Source organism: Acanthochromis polyacanthus, chromosome 24 (assembly GCF_021347895.1).
Source record: "Acanthochromis polyacanthus isolate Apoly-LR-REF ecotype Palm Island chromosome 24, KAUST_Apoly_ChrSc, whole genome shotgun sequence".
Lineage (NCBI taxonomy): Eukaryota > Metazoa > Chordata > Actinopteri > Pomacentridae > Acanthochromis > Acanthochromis polyacanthus.
In genome coordinates this window covers 6,577,988-6,601,023 of record NC_067136.1, presented here as the reverse complement: position 1 = coordinate 6,601,023, position 23,036 = coordinate 6,577,988, and the positions used below count along the sequence as shown (strand labels likewise).

Below are 23,036 nucleotides of genomic sequence, written 5' to 3'. Positions count from 1 at the left end.
TAAGAACATGCAGATTTCCACACCTTTTCTCGGGCTGTTAAAAACTGGCTGTTTGATCATCAGTCCTGTTCGCATTAATAATACCAGACGGGTATTTGGCCATCAGATGATACCCTCGTGGGTACCATCTGATGGCTGCCAGACTACTAGATTATCAGTGCAAAAATAGTACAGTGTGTATTTATAGTACCAATCTGGTGGAGAGCTATCGGATGCTGCCCTTGTCGGTGCCATCTGATAGCTACCACCTTTAGGATTTATGAAACTATTTTTTCGCATACAACTCTGCACTTTATCTTTGTACTTTTGCACTTTGTTTTTGTCATTTAAATGCACTTTAAATATATTGTAATTGGTTTGAAAACAGTCTTCCTCGTTATACTTTTGCATTTTGATTATTGTTCTATAAACCAACAACGTTCCATACATATTTGTAAATATTTTAAGATTGATTTTGATTTTGTTTTGCATTAAGGTAATGTGTTTTATATGCGTTGTTTTAAATAATGAATGTTTTTTATTGACCAAGGACTACAGATGGAAATTAGCTTGAAGCTAAATCTGGTGCAACCATCTTTTAATGTAACTGCACGCTGTCCTTTTACAAATAAACTTGAAACTAACTAACTAATACAAGCGCTACAAATCCCCCTCCCTCCTCTGGGTTCCTCTGACCACAACTGCATCCTCCTTATCCCTGTCTACCACTGTACTGAAGCAAGGCAAAGTGCAGAACATCAGAGTGAAAGTTTGTCACACTCTGCAGGGATGTCTGGAGGTTACTGACTGGGACGTGTTTAAGGAGTCCTCAGCTGATATTGATGAACCGACTGATGTGAGCAGCTGGGTCACAGACTGTGAAACCAGTGTTATTCCTGAAAAAACTGTTAAACTATATCCGAACACTAAGCCATGGCTTTCTAAGAAGCTTAAAGACCTACTGTACAGAAAGAAAACAGTCTTCAGAGAAGGAAATACACTAAATCTGTATAACCGACAGAAGGAAATAAAGTCGGAGATCAGGACCCACAAAAGACAATACAAAGACAAACTTGAGTCTCAGCTCAAAATGAACAACCTCAGTTCAGTCTGGGACGGCATGACTCTGATCACTGGACTAATTAATGTGTCATTGAGAGAGTTCAGCTCAGCGGTTATAATCTGATTTAGAGCTGGCTCAAAGTCTAAACAGTTTTTATGTCAGGTTTGACTCCCATGATTTTAGGGCTAAACATGCTGAGACTAAAAACTGTCTCATGTCAGCCTCTCCTACAGAATCCCTTTCTTGATGTGGGCAATGTAATCTGGTGTCTCAAACAGTGCAGACCAAAGAAAAGTCCTCAACCTGATTACATCGTTGATTTGAAAACTTTTTCTACGTCTGACTAAATGACCAAGATTGCTGCTGATCTCCCTGTCTATCTTATGTTTTGTTTGATTTTTCTTTAAATGGCTTTTATTTTGCTTGTAATTGTTTTACTGTGTTTTTTTACAATTTTTAAAACATTCCTTAATCGTTCCTATTCCTTTAACTGTTTTACTGTTTTGTTGCTTTTGTTGTTTGGATGGTGAACGCTTGTGTAACTGCTGCACAACAAATTGCCGGGGTCAAATCCAGAATATCAGTGGCAGAATTACAGTTCTTTTCTGGACTGGTATCAACATCTGAGCCCCTAGGAGAAACTACACACGTGGACAAAATTTGTTGGTAACCTCCTCAGTTAAAGAAGGAAAACCCACATTCTCACTGAAATCACTTGAAACTCACAAAAGTAACAATAAAATAAAATTTATTGAAAATTAAATAATCAAAAACAGCCATTAACTTTTTGAATTGTTGATTAACATAATTATTTAAAAAAAACAAAACTAATGAAATAGGGCTGGACAAAAAATGATGGTACCTCTATAAAAGATGAAAACTATTTGACCAGAGTGACATGATTAACTCAGGTGTGTCATTTAATTGACATCACAGGTGTTTCCAAACTCATAATCAGTCAGTCTGCCTATTTAAAGGGAGACAAGTAGTCCACTCTGCTGTTTGGTTGAAAGGTGTGTACCACAACTGAAACATGGACAAACAGAAAGCGAAGGAGAGAATTGTCCCAGACATCCGAAAAAAATTATAGACAAACATCTTAAAGGTAAAGGCTATAAGCCATCTCTAAACAGCTTGAAGTTCCTGTGACAACAGTGGCTCATATTATTCAGAAGTTTCAAGACCCCGGGAACAGTAGCCAACCTCCCTGGACGTGGCCCGCAGAGAGGAAAATTGATGACAAATTGAAGAGACGGATCGTTGGAATTGTATCCAAAGAGCCCAGAGCAACCTCCAAAGAAATTAAAGGTGAACTCCAAGGCCAAGGTACATCAGTGTCAGATCGCACCATTCGTCGTTGTTTTGAGCCAAAGTGGACTTCATGGGAGACGACCAAGGAGGACACCACTGCTGAAAAAAACTCATAAAAAAGCGAGACTGGAATTTGCAAAAATGCATGTTGACAAGCCACAAAGCTTCTGGGAGAATGTCCTTTGGACAGATGAGACCAAACTGGAGCTTTTTGGTAAGGCACATCAACTCTATGTTCATAGACTCAAAAACCAAGCATACGAAGAAAAGAACACTGTCCCTACGGTGAAACATGGAGGAGGAGCTCAGTAAGTGTTTTGGGGCTGCTTTGCTGCATCTGGCACAGGGTGTCTTGAAAGTGTGCAAGGTACGATGAATCTGAAGACTATCAAGGCATTCTGGAGAGAAATGTGCTGCCATGTCAGAAAAGCTTGGTCTCAGTCGCAGGTCATGGGTCTTCCAACAGGACAACGATCCCAAAAACACACAGCCAAAAACACCCCAAGAATGGCTGAGAGAAAAGCGTTGGACTATTCTAAAGTGGCCTTCTATGAGCCCAGATCTGAATCCCACTGAAACATTGTGGAAGGAGCTGAAACATGCCATTTGGAGAAGACCCCATCAACCTGGAGACAACTGGAGCTGTTGGCTCATGGAGGAGTGGGGCCAAAATACCTGTTGACAGCCTGGCAGAACGCTCATTGGACAAATACCAGAAATCGGTTAATTGCAGTTGACTTAGCCCCTCAAAAGGTTGGCAACAAAATATTACAGTATGGGTACCAGTCATTTTGTCCAGCCCTATTTTCATTAGTTTGTTTTTTTAAATAAATTATGTTAATCAACGATATCAAAACAGTGATGGCTGATTTTTGCATTATTTAATTTCAATAAATGTTTAATTTATTGTTACTTGTGCAGTTTCAAAGGATTTCAGTGAGAATTGTGGGTTTTTCCTTCTTTAACTGAGGGGTACCAACAATTTTGTCCACGTGTGTAGAAAGTGTTTGGTGGTCTGAATTGACCCTGCTGCCATTAAGACCTAAATCTGGACGTTGATGTTGTATGCTTTTCATATTGTATACTGACAGTCAATAGAAACTTTGAGGTAGAAATGTACGCAGAATTCTACTTGTAGGGGGGTTGTAATTATTCATTGTGGATTTACTGATGATCTAGTGCCCCTGGTAGTTGAGATAATGATTTATTTTGTCATGATTCATTGCACATGGGTTGGTCACTTTGCAAAAGTGAATCAAATACACACCAAGCGATACTCAGTGAGTATCTGCACAATTTGAGAATGGGTTTTGAAGGCCTATAAAAAGGCCCAAAAAAGGTCACCATTGTTAGTCCAGTGAACAGCATCATGCCGCGTCTATCACATGAACAACGTCTCTGGGCACTGGGTATGGTGGAGGCCGGTTTGAGCTACAGTGATGTAGCCAGGCGTATGGGCTGTTCCAACCCACAATCAGAAGCCTGGTCCAAAGCAATGTGCCCGACGGATTGCTGCCAGCATCGAAGCAAATGGAGGCCATACTCGGTATTTGTTTTGTCTTTTGTGAAATTCTTTATTTTGAAATCATTCTTGAAACTTTAGATTTTTGTTTCTGTATGCCAATATGCTAAACAAATAAAAATTATGTTGAAAAACATGGTCTCAAAGTTTTTAATGACTGTCAGTGTACATTTATCCAGTAATGTAACTTAACGGAAAGTTGGGGATCAAGAGATCCTGGTGGTACAATCCCATCAGTCCCAGCTCTGCTTTGCTTTTCACGGTGATCGACAGATTTTGCTACCCAATATTCTAAAGGTAGTGTCTACAGATACGGACCCGTACCCGTCGCCTGTGGGCTACGGATACGGCACTTTCCATTTGCCAGACAATACGGCCCCGTACGCGAGTCTTGCGAGTCAAGAAGCTGCTAACCACTGCAAACTGTTGAAAGGTAAGCAAAAGGTTAAGGTTAGGGTTAGTGTTAGGGTCAGGTTTAGGGTCCGTACCTGTAGTACCGATGCTACGGGTCCGTACCGCTAGCGTCTACCGGGAGTCACGTGACCAGATCTCGCGTATCTGATTGCAAATGCAAGTGCCGTATCCGTAGTCCACAGGCTATGGCTACGGGTCCGTACCTCTAGCAACAACCTATCTAAAACTACCGTGCAGAAAGCTGAAAACTATCGGCCTGTGAAAATAGTTTTGTTGACATTGTGAGTGTGCTGTTGACACATTCTAGGTTTCTAATGACAAAGCTGCTAGCATGTCTGCAGATCTTGATCTTGTTTCAGCCTCAGTCAACTACATGGAATTTTTCATGATTGCTCTTCCATCACTGCCTCTGTTTTTATCTTTGTCTTTTGCTACAGAATGTAAACACAGTGATGGAGTGAAATGTCGGACTCTGAGGAGGATAAGGAGGGTTCGGCAACAACAGCAAAAGAGATGAATCACTGAGTTGTGAGCAATGTGGCAAGACTTTATCACAGCAACAAAGCTAAGAATTCACAAACGTATTCACACTGTGGAGAAACCATTCAGCTGTGATCAGTGTGGAAAGGCTTTTACGACCAAGACTCTGTTAAAAAGACATCAACTCATTCACAGTGAAGTTAAAGCATTCAACTGTGATCAGTGTGGAAAGGGCTTTTAATGACAAAAGTAACTTAAGACGTCATCAACTCATTCACAGTGAAGTTAAAGCATTCAGCTGTGATCAGTGTGGAAAGGCTTTTACTCACAAGAGTGCGTTAAGACATCAAACTCATCCACAGTGGAGTTAAACCATTCAGCTGTGATCAGTGTGAAAGGCTTTTACTGACAAGAGTACGTTAAGAGATCATCAATTCATTCACAGTGGAGTTAAGCCATTCAACTGTGATCAGTGTGGAAAGGCCTTTTACTCACAGAGACACTTAAAAGTCATCAACTCATTCACAGTGGAGTTAAGCCATCACTGTTGATCAGTGTGGAAAGGCTTTTACTCACAAGCAGTCACTAAAGTCATCAACTCATTCACAGTGGAGTAAACCATTAACTGTGATCAGTGGGCAAAGGCTTCTTACTGACAAAAGTAACTTAAAGACGTCATGCAACTGCATTCACAGTGAAAGCTAAAGCATTCAGCCGTATCATTGTGGAAAGGCTTTACATCACCAAGAGTTACTCAGCAAAACATCAACTCATCCACAGTGGAGATTAAACCATTCAACTGTGCATCAGTGTGGAAAGGCTTTACCTGACAAAGAGTACGTTAAGAGATCATCAATTCATTCAACAGTGGAGTAAAGGTCCATTCAGCTGTGATCAGTGTTGGAAAGGGCTTTTACTCCAGAAGATTATGTTAAAAAGTCATCAACTCATTCACAGTGGAGTGAAACCATTCAACTGTGATCAGTGTGGAAAGGCTTTTACTCACAAGAGAAACTTAAAAAGTCATCAACTCATTCACAGTGGAGTTAAACCATTCAACTGTGATCAGTGTGTGAAAACCTTACTCAACATGAACAGTTGTTGATCCATCAATGCCCCCATTCTGGTAGAAAGCGGTACCACTGTGACTCCTGTGAAAAACTTTCAAGCACCAACAAAGCTTAAAAATGTCACCAACGCAATCCACACTGGATATGATGTGTATGTAGTGATTACTGTGGTGAACTATTTGTACAGTACTCACAGTTAAAAGCTCATGAAGTGACCCACACTGGGGGTTAAACCATACATTTGTGACCAGTGTGGGAAGCGCTACAGCTCCATTGCATACCTCAAAGTTCACCAACGTGTCCACACTGGGGACGAGACCATACAGATGTGACGAGTGTTAAGAAGACTTCTTTACAACTTTGGGTTCCTGAAACAACACCAGCAGATCCACACCAGACAGAAAGCATTCATCAGTGTCACAGTGAGGTATGTAAAGACTGGTCTCATCACAATGTACACACAGTTATGTATTGGATCATTTGGAATATTGCTGAAAAATTGTTTCAAAACTGTTTTGAAACAACTGTGGTCAGTTGAATTCTGTTAACACATTATCAGCTATCGTCAGTCTAACCTGTATTCATTTTGACACAGAAATCTGGTCCAGGATTAATCTGGGGATGCGGGTTAGATTAGGAATTCTGACGTAATCGGACAACTGAATGTTAAATTCCAACAGTTAAGTGTCTTCAGATGTCATTTGGTGCTCTCTATCTCAGGCAAGGCATCAGTTCTTCAATGCTGCAGGAAACACTGACGTTCTCGTGTTTGTTTTTGTTTTTCAATCAGAACGGAACAGATGGACAAAACTCTCAGACTTGTCAGCACTCTGCCAATGGTGAACAGTGCTGCTTTGACCAGTCTGGACCGACGTCCAATCAACAAGGAACCCTACAACGACACCAGCGTATGCACACTGGACACAGACTGAACCCCTGCCAAGAAGATTTCTCCATGCAGGATTCAGTAAAAGTTCATGAAGTCCTCCACAAACTTAAAGTCCTTGAGATCCGGCTTCACAGAATTCAGGTCTAATTTCTTGTTTAGTGTCGAAGTTGCTTCGTTGCAAAATCCATTATTTTCACCTAAATTTTTTCCCTAATAAAACACCTGAAAATTAGTGTGGCACAACCCGGTCTCACGGGGATTCGTGAAACTGTCACGTAAGTTTTAGTTTCGGTTTCGTGCGCACCAACACGATTTCGTCATGTTTTTCGTGCGCCACCACGAAATGTTTTCGCTGTGGTAATCAACATCTGAAAGTGGTTCTATACCGGCGGATTCATGACGATCTAAGCTGTCCATCGGCGTATACTGCTTGATGTGATCGCGTTTGCGGCCGCCGACATTCTGAAATTCCTATGCAAATTGGTAAGTGTACCACCGGCTTATGGTTAGGTTATGTTAGGTTATGGTTAGGATTATGGTTAGGGTTATGTTTAGGGACGATGTCATGCAAAATATAGCGTTGGATTCGCCGCGGTTTTACATTAAAATATAATACACACATTCTTTTGAAATACGTTCTGAGTGGCACGAAAAGTCCGCCGTTTAAAATACATGATGCGCATTTCGTGGTGAGCGGCACGAAAAACATGACGAAATCGTGTTGGTGCGCACGAAGCCGAAACAAAAATTTACGTGACAGTTTCACGAATCCTCGTGAGATCGGGCTGTGTGGCAGCACTGTGACAGCTTGAAACACAACAAGGCAACAGCCTGGGGTCTTACATAGTTCAGGACAAAATTTCAGAGCAATACTCCAAGAAATGAGTGTTTCACACATGTTTTTGTACTAATATGCTCAATTATGTCAATTTTGGACACCCTGTGCAAAAATGGTATATGTTCGTTTATCAGCCCTTTTTCACATTATTTTCACTCCAAAAACTCATAAAGAACTCAAAAATCACTTCAGATAAGCTTCAGTGTGGATCTTGATCTGATCAGAGGCACAGACGGAGACAGAAAAGCTGCAGCTCCTGGCCGCAGCAGGAGAGCAGGAGGTGTGAAAAATCACACCAGAGCCGCTAAAACCCGCCTCTCGACTATTCAGCAAGCTCATTGGCTACATGCCCTGTCAGTCAAACGTTTCCTCCGACGTGATTTGCTCAGAATTTACTGATGAAATGAGGGTCACCAGATCCATCGGTCTCGGCAACGGTTGGCTGTTTAGGCTTCGGAGCAGCGATGAGTCACTTGATTGGTTGAAATGCGGTTGGAATCGAAAGCAGAGGCTTCAGTCGCCATTTTCAGACCGAGACAGTGTGGATTTCAGAATGGTTCATAAAATTATGGACAAAAATGCAGTGAATTATGGAACACGCTGCTCCACCATGCGCCACGTGCACGTGCACGGAGCCAAGCTATTTGTGGATTATTTACTTATTTCTAGACATGTTTTGGACAAAATATTATACTTGCTAGTATTGTCTGGTGACTACTCTTGGATTATGGCCGGTTGTTGTGGATTATTTTCATCGTTCACCGGTAAAAAGACCGTCCAAAGGTGATTTATGCCCTTTATGTGTCCCTTTAAAGTTTTGTTTGTTTTAGAAATGTGTTATATTACCCGCTGTGGTAATCACATCTGAAAGTGGTTTATACCGGCGGATTCATGAGACTCTAAGCTTTCCATGCATGTATAGTGTTTCTATCATCGCGTTTGAAGCTAAAACTGCTTTTGCTGTTAAACTTCAGCCGGCCATTTTGGCCCGAATACGGGCCCGTGCGGGTTAAGTGGTTGTTCCTCAGATCCCTCTGGGCTGCAGGAACCTGTTAGATGCAGAGCTGGTGCAGTGATTGTCTGATGGTTAATAATAATTAATTTAGGAGATTACTGACCGTAGGTATCTATCTATCCATCTATAATCTATCATCTATCTATAGGAATCTCTAATATTGAACAAGTAGATCAACTAATCTCAGATTACGTGTGAGTTGAAATAAAAAAACATGAAGTGTTCTATGAAAAGTCCAATCTTTGAAAGCTGACATGTAGTTTAGAATCATTTCTTTGTAAATTAGCTGCATCCAGTCATTACCATGACATTGGCATCATGGAACCATGACCACATATATGTGTCTGGAGATGGTGGCGTTTTTATAACGGCACATTTTCATGCTTTGACAGATACAGTGAGGGGAAAAAGTTTTCAGACACTCTGAAAATTTGACACAATCTTAAATATCATGAAATATTTGTTGTAAAGTCTTTTTTGTGTGTTTCTAAGGGTGTGGCTGCATCAGACAGACACAAATACAAATGATATATTTTTTTGTTTGTTGTTTACAAGAAAAACTAACAAAACTAAATTCTACCAAATTTCTCGTTTTATGGAACCAGTCAATTTTCAGTTTTTCATGTCTTTTTTAGGATGTGTTTATTTTTATGATTGTACTAAAATAAATGACTCTTGAAGACCTCAAAGTGATTCTTAATGCAGTATTTCAGAAATGTATGGGATGTCCAAAAACTTTTTTCCACTGCTGTATTTAACAACAATCTGATCTGCTGATGTTAGCAAGACAAACAAGTGAAGGTTTCAGGCTTTTATCTAGAATTGTTCTTGAGATATTCATCTTCAAACAGCCTCAAATTTCAATGTGAGAAAAGAAAAACGAGTGAAACTGGGTCTACAGTCCACTGAAAAACCTCTAAGAAAGTATCTGACATATTGGGTGATGTGTATGACCCAGCACCCACAACTGGTTGGGTGTCATGTGGCTCTGCGTTCTGATTGGATGATTGTCCAACCACTGCCACAAGTATGAAGGTCATCCTGCAGGCGTGGCAGGAACACGTAGTGGAAACACAATAGATGTGTTCATCTGGCCATGCTGAGGGAACCCTCTGCTTCAAGCTAGTGGAGAACATCATAGTAGGTAGAGTCCCTATATTATCAGAGTATCGACATGACGGGTCCGAAATATTTTGGTCATGTGATCTATATGCGCCATTTTGTTTCCTATTCATGAACGCCGGGTTTTCTGTTAACGTTGTTTACACTGCAGAGAGTAATTCTAGGTCCTTTTTCGCTTCTTAAATACCTGAAAAATGACAGGCTGTTGTGCCTTTGGGTGCACAAATCGATCGTAGAAGGGATTCCACATGTTTAGATTTCCAGTAATAGTCAAAGAAGGACACTGTGGAAAAATAAAGTCCGGAGAGTGGGATGGAAACCGACTTCATCGTTTTTGTGCCAGGTTAGTCCCATGTATGTACTTTCATGTTATGGTGTATGGGTGAATGACAGAAAAGTTTGATGTGATTTTAGGCAGTTGTGGTTATTTTGACTTTGACCATATTCATGCATGGAGATGTGTTACTGGTGACTGTTGGGTACCGTAACCCGTTAAACTTCCGTATTCGGGCCGTCTTGAGATGTGCAAACGTATTTTGCTAAATTGACCAAAGCTGCAAACTCAATGACAGAAACATTATACACCTATGGAAAGCTTAGATTCTCATGAATCCACCGGTATAACCACTTTCAGATGTGATTACCACAGCGGGTAATATAAACACATTTGTCCAACAAATAACGTAAACAGCAAAACTCACCTTTGAAGGCTCATAACTAGTCACAGATGAAAATATTCCACTAAAAACGGCCATAATCCAACCTTGGACATCCAGAAAAAACAAGCCAGTAATATATTTTGTCCAAAACATGTCTTCAAATCAGTAAACAATCCACAAGTAGCAAGTTTTTGTGAATGTGCACCTCGCGCTGCGCGTCCCATATTGAGTGAATGGAAACAAAATGGCTTCAAATCCCCAGTTGTCGCTGCTCTGATAATACAGGGGCTCTAATAGTAGGTGCTGGTTACTGCCCCCTACAGGTCTCTACACAGTCCTTAATCCTGGAGAATTAGAAAATGACTAAAAATATATTTCAACTTCATATAATAAAAAATTAACTTACGCTCAACTTCTCACATGACTAATTAACCCTGTCCTGTGGGTCAGAATGGACTCGTTTTAAAGTTTGAAAATGTGGGAAAAAATATATATTTTCACAGTGAAACTTCTGATGTCCACGTTTTCAACATTTTTGGGAAATCTTTGAACATTTTTAGGTGGAAATAAAAACTTAAAAATATTTCTAAAGAACATTCACAAAAAATCAACCAAAATCCAGCGAAATTCACTGGATTGTTGATGATGTTTTTAAAGAAAAATATTAGAAGTTTTACTGAAATGTATATAATCACTTTAGATATTTTTAGGATTTTTTTGGGAAGATTTTTACTCATTTTTTAAAAAAATAGTTACAACAATTTTCTTGCCAAATTTGGGTGATTTTTTGAAAAGAAAACTTTTATAAAATTACTGGAATTTTCTTCCTGAAGGTTTTACAAATTTTCAGAAATTTGAGGATTTTTTTATTTTTTTCGACAAGGAAACAATGTTTTTTGTGCCTGTAAAATGAGGACAACAGGAGGGTTAAAACATTAAAAGGCATCATTATTAAGGTTTCTTTTATGAAACGTTTTCCATCAACAAGTACACAAAATAGATTAAACATATAATCTAACATATTTACTGATTCAAACCTTTGAATTTCTTTATGTTGTTCTTCTGCATAACTCACTATTTCAAACTGGCTCATGTTACTTCCATGTGATCTGCCATTAAAACGGCCACATTCTACCATAAACACTGTAAATAATAACACACCTGCTCAAAGTTAAAGGCCAACATACGACCCAAACATGACATGGATTTGGTGCCACTTTCAACTAAGATGATCTCTTCTGTTAAACAAACCGTTGATTGTGAATCTTTTTTCCAGATATGAAGCTGCTCCTTCCAGGTCCACAGACAGTAAACAAAACAAAGCTCTCTGTAAAAACCCTCAGAATGTTGAATAGAATAAATGTGGACAGTTTCATGACTGGAAGAGAAGATTTCTGGATCATTTTGTGTCTCATTTGTGTCATTATGTGTTTTGTTTTGGTCAGTTTACGTCTTTCTGTCTGGTTTTAAACATTTTGCATCTTTTCATGTTATTTTTCTTCCATTTTGGTCATTTTGTGCCTTAATTTTGACCATTTTGTGGTTCATTTTGGTCATTTTGTGTGTTTTTAAGTTTATTTCTGTTTAAAATTGTTCATCTTGTTAGTTCTTTTGGTCAGTTCACGTCTATTTCATCATTCTGTGACTCAGTGGCCATTTCTGTTTCAGTTTTCATCTCATTTTTGCTCTGAATTACTTTTTTTATCTCTCATTTTAGTCATTTTCCATCACTTTAAGGTTGTTTTGTTCAATTTTGGTCATTTTCCATCTTATTGGATCATTTTGTGCATTTCAGCATGTCTAGAAAAATTAATGTATCAATCAGACTGTAAATGATCTATGAACAAACCTCTGTGTAAAACCTTCAGAATGTTGAATAGAATAAATTTGGACCGTGATGAATGTTAGTAAAGATTTCTGGATCAATCTGGTCATTTTGAGGCTAATTTTGGTCATGTTTTTATCTAATTCAGGTCATTTTTTTGTCTCTTTTTGTGCCATTTGTCCTCTAGAGGACAGATGGTTCAATCACAGAATGAGGATATGTATTGAAAAATATTATCCAAAATTAGTCCAGAGTAGTGACTATAATTTGAATTTTAATACACTTAACCAAGTGCTATAGGTGGAAAAAAAACATGTTTACACAGCATGATGTTGCTTTGTGATGTTGCAACTGACATGCTGATTTCAAAATGGAAGCATTTTAATTTCTAATGCTCTCATAGAAGATGACTGGTCAATAAAATTGACTCCTGTGACTCTGATGTCATGCAGAGTCTTTATGCTATGATGTGGAAAGGGTGAAAGAAGACAGACTGGACATTTCTGAGTGAAACTGAACATGGCATGTACTGATTCATAAAAACAAGTGTAGTATTATCTTTAATCAAGCCTTACATAGTATTTACTAGCTGAAGTACTTCGGTTTTGAACACAAGAATTACTTGTCAAGACGACGTTGACTGGAGCTCTGCTACAGAAAGGCAGTTCATTTTCTGCTGGGGTTCATAACATACAAGATTTCTCAAATCGACAGAGATGTTTTTGATTTGAAATTAGAGTTACCTTAAATTAATAATATATATTTTTGATACTTTCCCTAAAAAACTCTAAAAAAGCTTCAGGTGTAGCTGCAGGAAAAGAGCCTGAAAGTCACATGGTGGGACATGTGAACATAGTTCAAGGAAGCAAGGCTGAGAGCAAGAGCCCAAACAGAGGAGGTAAAAGAAAAGGTCAAACTACAGGTATGTAGAACATGTTTTAATGTCAATCCTATTATGTCTGACTATTTGCTGAGTCAGTGAAAGTTATCTTATAGAGCAATGTTTGTATTATTTCAATACTGAGATATTGTTGCAGTGTCATTTGTCATTTGTTTCCATTTGGATGTATTGTACAGTTAGATTCTATTGAGTTTCCATACCACATTACATTGCTGTTAAGGTGTCTGAATAATTCAGTGAGGGTTTGGTCATGTACTACTATAAGGCCGTGCATAAAAAGAAAATCAAGCCTGTTACAGTGTTGCTCTAGTCCCCTCTGTTAAATGGCATCAAAACAATGGTCAACGTGAACAAATCATGAGTGTTGACATTGACTCACAACAGTACCTCTCAACTGTTCTAATTTTGATCTATTTAGGAGAACAATGTGATGAGTGCACCGAGAGATCCAATACAGGGAGCTTTCCTTTTTCAAAGATCATTAGAAGGACAGAAGACAAAGTAAGTTTCAGCAAACAGCTTTTTATTTTCTAATGAGCCAATCTATAGTATTTAAAGTGCAGAGTTATTTGTGTTAGATTTGAACAAAATTCTTCCAACAGTGTAAGGACTTAGTCTTTCTACTTTCATTTGCAATTGTTCTAGAAACCTATCATCTGGGTCAGGTGGTCACTCTGCAGCACAAGGAGTACTATCCCACATTGGATCTGATGTTAATATTTCCCTTAGACATGGTAAATTGACTGACTGGCTGATATTGTAGAGTTAGTAAATATAGGCAGTTAACAAAAGGAAATGAATGCTGCTTTGTGGAGGTACCAGAATTTGGCCATTTAACAAAAAAATCTAATGCTAATATTCTTTTATTTCACCAGACTGTTATTGTTTACACTTCAATGAATGATGCTGTTGTACATGTATAGTAATTTTATTCATCTTCATGCATACAGTGTTTGTGTACAGTATGCGTGATCATATTTTAAAATATATATATTAACAAGGCCAACAACAAGTAAAATGTGGTAACTGCAAGCTGTTTCTTCTGAGATCCGTTTATGATGTGCTGTATTGTTTTATGATGACCAATTTTAAGAACTTATTTATTGTGGCAGGGCACTATATAATTACACAATTACATCTAAGTATGAATAGTATATTGCTTTATTTTTAATAGTATCTTATTTTCATCTCATTTAAAACAGCGGAATTAAATGGAAGAATTCTGGGAGCCCCTGTCTTGCCTTCAGAGCAAGTAGTCTGGAACTAAGATAAACTTGAATTAAATGCTCACAGTAAAGGTTCATTAGCTCTGTATAGATTTTGGAGGATTTCTTGTCAGTCTGTGTGCGTTGTGCAGAAATGTACAGTGTGGGTGTTAGTGAGAGTTAGACGCTGACATCAGCTTCTCCTGTTTCTCCACCGGAAGCCTGTGCTGGGCTGCAGATGAACCAAATACATGAATAGACCGGATGAAAGGGCTAAACAGGCTAAACAGGTGGTTTTGGTTCATCCGGACCACGCGGGGGCCATGAAGTCGGTGGATGGGGGAAGTGCACAAGTGAGGAGGGGGGAGGATGTATGATGTCATCGTGTATGTAAATTAAAGTGTGCTGTCATCACGTATGTAAATTGAATATGATGTCACCGTATATGCAAATTCTGAAGAGAAGCAGTGATGTTATAAAATGCACCTGTTGGAATATATTTGTTGGGAGTTGTTGTGGGGTAGTCACTTGATGCAAACCAGACAACAGTTCTGAGCATGAGGGATTTTACCACATAACTTTGGACGGGTGATTCAACATGATCTGCAAAGAATATCTGTTCTACTGGGATTATGGACTGAAGGACTGCTCTTACTGCTGTTTGAGGATTCTAAAAATAACACTGACTGAAGGAACATTACTGAACTCCATCATTTCCAAAGGAATGACACCAGAGAGGATTATAACAAAGTTTTTATTGGCCCAAACAACAAAAAAGGACACAAGCAGATCTAAATCTGGACTGAACTCTCTCTGCTTCCCCCTGGAGGCTCCAAGGCTCGTCGTTCTTCAGGTGATCAGCCGGATGTGGCCACACCGTCTGCTCTCCCCCTCCAAATTACATAATGTGGGTGATTATTACTCTTCTTCTATGAAAGCATAGTAGCAGTTAGGAATCATGACGAGCCACTGAAATATTAACTAACTATTGATTCATTGTCTGATGATTTAATGGCTATCGCTATTTCCCTGCTGAGATATATTTTAATAAAGCATTATCCTGCAATTAAAATCAACAGATTGGAACTTCTATTTATCCCTATCACAATGGTTAGATATATATTTTCTTGGAGTGTATAAAGTCAGGTTAATGCGTACATCACAACAGTAAAGGTTCTGTAAGGTTACCTAGTCAGTCCACATTTATTCTATTCAACATTCTAAAAGTTTTTACAGAAAGGTTTGTTCATATATCATTTGCAGTCTGATTTATGACACTTTTTCCCTAAAAACAGACTGAAATGCACAAAATGAGACATAAAATGAAACAGAAAAACCTTAAACAGATGCAAAATGTCCAAAATGATACAAAAAAATTATCTAAATGAGACACAAAATGTTCACAATGGAACAAAAAACATTAAAAGCACGAAAAATGAGGAGTAAAAACAATCCTAAAGACAAAAAGTGGCCAAGGATAGACACAAAATGATGAAAATGAGCCTCAATGAGACACAAAATGAGCAAATTCAACAAAAACAGCCTTTAAGTCACCCAAATGGAACAAAAACAACAAAAAGAGATAAAAAATGACAACATTTTATCCACTAACAACCCTAAGGATGCAAACTGATCAAAATAAGGCACAAAATGAGCAAATGTTAGCTTGTCAGTGTTGTGAAAACTTCAGTCTAACATGTCAGTGTGTAGTTTGATATCTGGAGCTGAGTTGCAGCTCGTTGTCTGGACTTCTGTCTTACCTGAATGTTTCCTATCTGGCTGAGGAGGCTTCATTTTTCTGTCACAGTCTTTGCTCACAATGTCTTCACAAGTTTCACACTTGAAATCTTCACCACAACTCTCCAATATCTCCAAGCTTTGTGTGTTAAACTGACTTTCTCAAGTGTTTCCATGTTTTTCTTCAGAATATGGAATGTGGTAACAGTTGTTAGTTCTTCTCTCTGACATCACAATGGACTTTTAAAAAATGCATTTACTGTCTTAGTACTTGTTCTCTGTGCAATGACAGTAAAGTTGGATCTAATCTAATCTATAAAATGACCAAAATGAGATAAAAATGGACAAAATGTTTCAGTGGTGAGAAAAAGACCCAAACAGAGTCTACTGAACGGTCCAACAATGTTATGGGAGGGTTCAAATGGGACACAAAATGACCAAAATGGAACATAAAACATCCGACCAAGATAGAAAAATACCACAATGAGCCATAAAATTAGAAAAGGGACATCAAATGTGAAACAAAAAGATAAAAGTGTCTAAAATGGGACTAAAATTAAGCAAAAATGACGAAAATGAGACACAAAATGTAGAAAATGAAAAAACAACCTTAAAGTGATGCAAAATGACTAAAATGAGAGATAAAATGAGCAATTCAGAGCAAAAATGAGATGAGAACTGAAACAGAAATGGCCACTGAGTCACAGAATGATGAAATAGACGTGAACTGACCAAAAGAACTAACAAGATGAACAATTTTAAATAGAAATAAACCAAAAAAATGACCAAAATGAACCACAAAATGGTCAAAATTAAGGCACAAAATGACCAAAATGGAAGAAAAAAAAACATGAAAAGATGCAAAATGTTTAAAACCAGACAGAAAGACGTAAACTGACCAAAACAAAACACATAATGACACAAATGAGACACAAACTGATCCAGAAATCTTCTCTTCCAGTCATGAAACTGTCCACATTTATTCTATTCAACATTCTGAGGGTTTTTACAGAGAGCTTTGTTCATAGATCATTTATAGTCTGATTTATGACACTTTTTTTTCTTAAAAACAGACTGAAATGTACAAAATGATCCAAATGAGATGTTCATTTTGTGTCTCATTTTAGTCATTTTTGTTGCTAATTCTGCTCATGCATTTCTTTAAATAACTAATAATACTGTGGACTCATTATTTAAACTTGAGGTAAATTCTTCGCATACTCAACTGGAAAATACTTTTACTGATTTGCTGTTGTTTGAACCTTAGTGCTGTCTTCGGGTCAAAATGAACCAGGCCACCATGTTTAATAGCATAGAACGACCCCTAAATGACCTTTTTCAACTTGAAATTTGATCACTTTTCCTCAAGTGACCCCAACATTAGAAAAAGTGAAACATTGTTTTTGTTTATATTTTCATCAAAGCTGTACACCACCAGGGTACAAAGACTGTCTTCAGGTCATTTTTTACCCGGTGTCAGATAGAAAATTGACCCCCATGGAAAGGTGACCGAGGTTACAAAACATTAAATAACTAGCATAATACATAGTGGGGTCAAGATTCTACACCCTGGCTACTTCTGGACTGTTGAGATTGTCATATTTGCAGATTTTCAAATGAATATGGACTAATCTGATATTGCTGAAGCCATGAGGGCAGTTTTCAGGTTTCAGTTCCCAGCAGGTCAGAGATCACATTTTTTTAGTCATCCAGGAGTAACAAGAAGGACTGTAAAACAAATACTGTGTGCTGCACGTGTGACAAATACAGTTGCAGTCTGTCCTCCATGTGTTAATTAGAGCTTAATATGTTGGAATATTTTTGCTTGAATCTGTTATTTTTTCTATTCTTATGATTGATGTAGGTTATGAATCTTTCGGGTGGGAGAAATGACCCAAAAAATGAGAGAGTACTAGTATCTGGTAGTTGAGTTTTGTAGTTTTATATTCCATTGTACAGGATACAGTACACTGTTGTTTCCTTTCAAAAATGCATTTCAAGTTCATTTCTGCACATTTCTGGTACTTTATTAGGCTATAGAAGTATTATCTCTTGCAAAACAAGAAATGTTTACACCTGTGCAGTACCTTTAGCAGCAATAATAGTGATAATAAACCTCTACTTATAGAAAGAAAACAGTTACAGCATGAACAATGGTATAAAAACGAATGGTGTTCACTGATTAAATACAGTCTTTCTACCCTCTGAGGAAGCAAAAACAGGCATTCACAAAGTGTGTGATGCATGACAGGTTGTTTCTTCATGTAAAATAGATTTTTGGTTAAAAATTCCATTAAGCTGCTCTATTTTAGAGGCTCAGTGGAGGCAGGTCATTTCTGACCCTGAGGACAGGAGGAGTGTTCAGGACGTTCAGACAATACAAGGGTTCAATGTGCTGTATGACGACACAATGAGATCCTACTAACAAATCACACAGATGACCTATGTGGTGACAATAGAAGAAATAAATAGCATAAGACCTTTATGTAACCAGCAGAAACTGCAGCACAGCTTCACCTGTTTTTAACATTTCTGGTTTTGACATTTGCAGGAGTGTATCAGCTACTACTAGTAAAACCACGTGTCTGTTGCTTGAAAACATAATAATGTTGGTTATGTCTTTGACATCTGACTCAGAGTTATTCTTGCTGGGGATCTTCAATGTTACATTCATTATGAAACAACATGTACATGTACATCTGTTTGAAAACATTCAAAACATTTCATGAAGCAGTCATGGAGCTGCACGTTTTATTACAACTTTATTTCACGTCCAGATCTCCTCTGCTGCAGTGACACACTCTGTTGTGTCCTACTGTCACAATGTCTCTGTATCTCGTTGCCTCCTTTTACTTGAAAGACAGCAGAGCTCAAGCTGAGTGGATTCCAGCAGTATGTTCACACCTGAACAGCCATGTTCTCTCAGCAGGATGTGAAAATGTTCCAAACAGCTTCACATTATCTCCAATCACTGCTCTGCTGATGAAGGATGTCATGATAGCAGAAATGTAGCAGTCTGTACCAATACCATATCCATCCAGACATTCAGTTTGGTTCTTCTGCCTGCTCCACCACCACCACAGTCCAGACTCCATCTGGTCTAATCATCAAGGATTGCTTACATACTTCCTCACAGTTGTTGTTGAACCACAGACTAAAGCTGCTTTAAATCTAAAACATCTACTTTTAACCTGTACCAACTCTTACATGTTGTTTCAACCTTAGTTCTGACATTATGTTTTCCACAGATGTTTCAGGATCAGGACTTCTCAGCTGTGTGGATTCTCATGTGGGCTTTTAATTGATAACTATATTTAAAGCTTTTTCCACAGGTTCCACAAGAATATGGCTTCTCACCTGTGTGACGTCTTAAGTGGACAGTCAAATGGTCCTGTCGACTAAAGCTTTTACCACAGGTTCCACAAGAATATGGTTTTCCCATTTTGTGAACTGCCATGTGCCTATTATGTGCTGATGAACCAGAAAATCTTTTTCCACAAATGTGACAAACATATGGTTTCTCACCTGTGTGACGTCTCATGTGTTCAGTCAAAGAGGTCCGTTGACTAAAGCTTTTTTCACAGGTTCCACAAGAATATGGCTTCTCACCTGTGTGAAGTCTCATGTGGTCAGTCAAAGAGGTCCGTTGACTAAAGCTTTTTTCACAGGTTCCACAAGAATATGGCTTCTCACCTGTGTGACATCTCATGTGGTCAGTCAAAGAGGTCCGTTGACTAAAGCTTTTTTCACAGGTTCCACAAGAATATGGCTTCTCACCTGTGTGACATCTCATGTGGTCAGTCAAAGAGGTCCGTTGACTAAAGCTTTTTTCACAGGTTCCACAAGAATATGGCTTCTCACCTGTGTGACATCTCATGTGGTCAGTCAAAGAGGTCTGTTGACTAAAGCTTTTTTCACAGGTTCCACAAACATACGGCTTCTCACCTGTGTGACATCTCATGTGAACAGTCAAATGGACCCGTTTACTGAAGCTTTTTCCACAGGTTCCACAAGAATATGGCTTCTCACCTGTGTGAAGTCTCATGTGGTCAGTCAAAGAGGTCCGTTGACTAAAGCTTTTTTCACAGGTTCCACAAACATACGGCTTCTCACCTGTGTGACATCTCATGTGAACAGTCAAATGGACCCGTTGACTGAAGCTTTTTCCACAGGTTTCACAAGAATATGGCTTCTCACCTGTGTGGGTTTTGTGATGTTTGATTAAATCTGATTTACAACTAAAAGCTTTTCCACAGACTTTGCAAGTTGCAGATTTTGTTGCCTTGTCATTATCACACTGTCTCGCTGATGTTGGAGCATTGTCTACATCATTACTGTGACTGTTGTTACTCTGATGTCTTGGTTTCTGCTCGATACATCTAGTTGATCCTGAGTCTACATCCTTGCATCCTTCCTGATCTGGGCTCTCAGCTACACAAGAGATGTGAAACAGGAGCTGATCACTGTTTGGTTTTGGTTCACTGTGGTCACTTTCCTCATCAGCAGGAGTCACCTCAAAGGTATCAGTCTCCTGTTTCAATCCAATTAACTCTTCCTCCTGACTGGAGCAGAGTTCATCCTGTTCCACTTTAATTTGTGGTAACCCTGGGTTTGATTGGTCCAGACTGGTGCACAATTCTTCCTGTTCCATTTTAATTTGAGAAATCTCTGGGTTTGATTGGTCCTGACTGGTGCAGAATTCCTCCTGCTGATCTGTAATCCGTGGAGGCTCTGGGTCCTCATGGTCCACCATGGAGTTTCTCTCCTGGTCATGGGGCTGATGGTCAACAACAGTCTTCTCATTCTCACAGACATAAGACTGTGGGAGCTCTGGAGGGACAAAGAGACAAAAGATAACGGTTACTACTGTGATGATGAGAGAACACACATCTGTCACTTTGTCCAGGACTGGCTGTCTTCAACAGAATCAGCTCAAGAGTCAAATGTTTGATGCAAAAAGAATATGATGGTTTATAATAGAAGTCTGGGAGCCATGAAACAGCAGCAGGAATGATACAAGCATCTCCAAATGACTGAACATTTCTATGAACACGTTGTTCCACAGTGGATACAGGATCACAAAGTTCTAATGGTAAACACCACTGGGTACTTTTCTACACACCACACAGACAGGTTTGATGGGGATCCATTAAAATCTGTCTGAATAAAGCTGCTGTCCTCTTCAGCCTTCAAACCTGTCAGGACATTTGGATTTTAATGTTATTCTTATTTTACTGCTGGTTACTGTACTGTTGATTTGACTCATCAGTGAAACCCAACATGTTAATAGTGGAATGCAGTTGAACACATTACTTCTATACTCTCTAACTCTGTACGTGTGCTTTCTTTAGATCATGAATGATCTCTATACATGGAATTATGTCTCTGGACTGAAATGATGGAATGACTGAGTCCTCTGTCAGAGTTTTATTATTAAACTGTTTGATAACACAATGCAGTTGCTGTCATTGTGGAGTAGTTCAGATAAACACTTCCAGTACCTCTGAACAGGAAACTTTGGTTCTTGCTTCCAGGGTCAATCAACACAACGATCACATTTTTAAAACTCCACACAGCATCAACTAACAGACTCCATATTATGAGCCCATTCTCTCTTCCTCACAGTGTGTCTCAGTTCATCTGAACACTTCATGATGTTCTACATGCTAGAAGTGGAATTCTTCACCATCAAAACACAGACACACCTATGGGCTGTAAGGGGATGTGTGGTTTCCAGATGACATCCAGCAGTCTGCGCTGACGATCGATCTCCTCCTGGTACTGGACGATGGTTTTTTCAAACTCTGAGAATATTTCTCCAGCAGCAGCAGCTAGTCTGTCGCTGATCAACTCTCTCAGATACTCAACTGAACACATCGTTACTTTATCGCTCTGATATTTCTCATTCATACTATAATACAGCCGTTTTATAGCTCAGTCCACACAGCAGTGAAGCAAACTCAACTCATGCTTCTTTGTTTACATCCGCCGGGTGTCACACTGTGAAGTTCCGGCAGAAACACTGAGTTACTTTTTCTTCCTCATTGAATTAGGCAGACCAGACGCATCACTGGCGTATTGCTGCCACCTACTGGATGTTACTCATAGTCCTTAGAGAATCCTCGATATTGTCTTATGCAGTCCTGTGGTCATGGGAAAGTTCAGAAGTTTCTTCATATTTGTCCACTCCTCCATGTTAAGTAGAAAACAAAGATTACAAACAGTTCGTCCAGCTGCTCCTAGTCTCTAATGTTTCTTCTGTTGGCATGAGTAGAGCTTACACTTAAGAAGAACATTTCTCACAGTTTCTAGTTCGCCTCACTCACAGTTCCTATCTCTGTGCTTCCCAATCAAAGCCAGTCCACTTTTCAGACTGCAGTGTCTGAGTCTTAGCCAGGTTAGAACAATTGAGTCTCTTCTTGCACCACTGAAGTACCTTCTTACTTTTCCCATTTTACCTTGAAGAGCAAAATCAGTCCCCTCTTCTTTTGTTTCTTAACAAGTCAAAGCATTTCTTCCTCAGACTGACTTTAAAAGCACGTGTTTGGAGAGATTGATAGAGCTGGAATGAAAATGTTTTTGGGGAAATCAGCGGCTCCAGATGGACTTACAACCAACTTTGATCCGTTTTTCTGGGCTGATATTAGAGAATGACTGTTTGAAGCATTCAAAGAAGCTTTCAATCAGGGAGTCACACTCATTGTAGTTCAGGTTCCACATTTAGCCCAGTTTGATCTCAAGTGGGCCGGACCGCTTTTTACTACAGGATCAGAACCACAAAAGTCAGATTAAAAAAGAAAAAAAATAAGGCAAAAACCAGACAAAATATTGTGAAAATCAGACACAGAACGTTAAAGATAGAGACAAACGACACAAAACAAAAAAGAGGCAAAAAAAATTAGACAAACAAGTTACAAAGCAGCAAAAAAATGGATAATGGACAAAAACTAGACAAAAATACACAAAACGGCACACAAAACAACGAATAAAGCAAAACACAAAATGA

At 38.9% G+C, this 23,036-nt stretch overlaps 1 protein-coding gene and 1 long non-coding RNA gene across 14 annotated transcripts; one reads left to right on the top strand and one right to left on the bottom strand.

Moving 5' to 3' along the window:
• Positions 1–6,214: 6,214 nt before the first annotated feature.
• Positions 6,215–14,243, top strand: LOC127532708 (uncharacterized). The gene is made up of 3 exons (XR_007940343.1): positions 6,215–6,266; positions 6,630–6,869; positions 13,507–14,243. It is a non-coding gene; the product is annotated as an uncharacterized LOC127532708 (long non-coding RNA).
• A 4,533-nt stretch (positions 14,244–18,776) lies between these two features.
• LOC127532704 (zinc finger protein OZF-like) lies at positions 18,777–22,017 on the bottom strand. 13 transcript variants are annotated; one of them, XM_051944732.1, is made up of 4 exons: positions 21,736–22,017; positions 19,976–20,860; positions 19,724–19,891; positions 18,777–19,639 (listed from the first exon to the last, which is right to left on the bottom strand). In XM_051944732.1, the coding sequence occupies exons 1-4, from the start codon at positions 21,938–21,940 to the stop codon at positions 19,290–19,292; spliced, it is 1,608 nt and encodes a 535-aa protein (XP_051800692.1). In that variant the 5' UTR covers positions 21,941–22,017; the 3' UTR covers positions 18,777–19,289. The 13 variants fall into 13 exon arrangements, with proteins under 13 accessions (XP_051800692.1, XP_051800693.1, XP_051800697.1 ...); XM_051944733.1 differs by having other exon boundaries at positions 18,777–19,555; XM_051944737.1 differs by having other exon boundaries at positions 19,808–19,891.
• Positions 22,018–23,036: the final 1,019 nt, after the last annotated feature.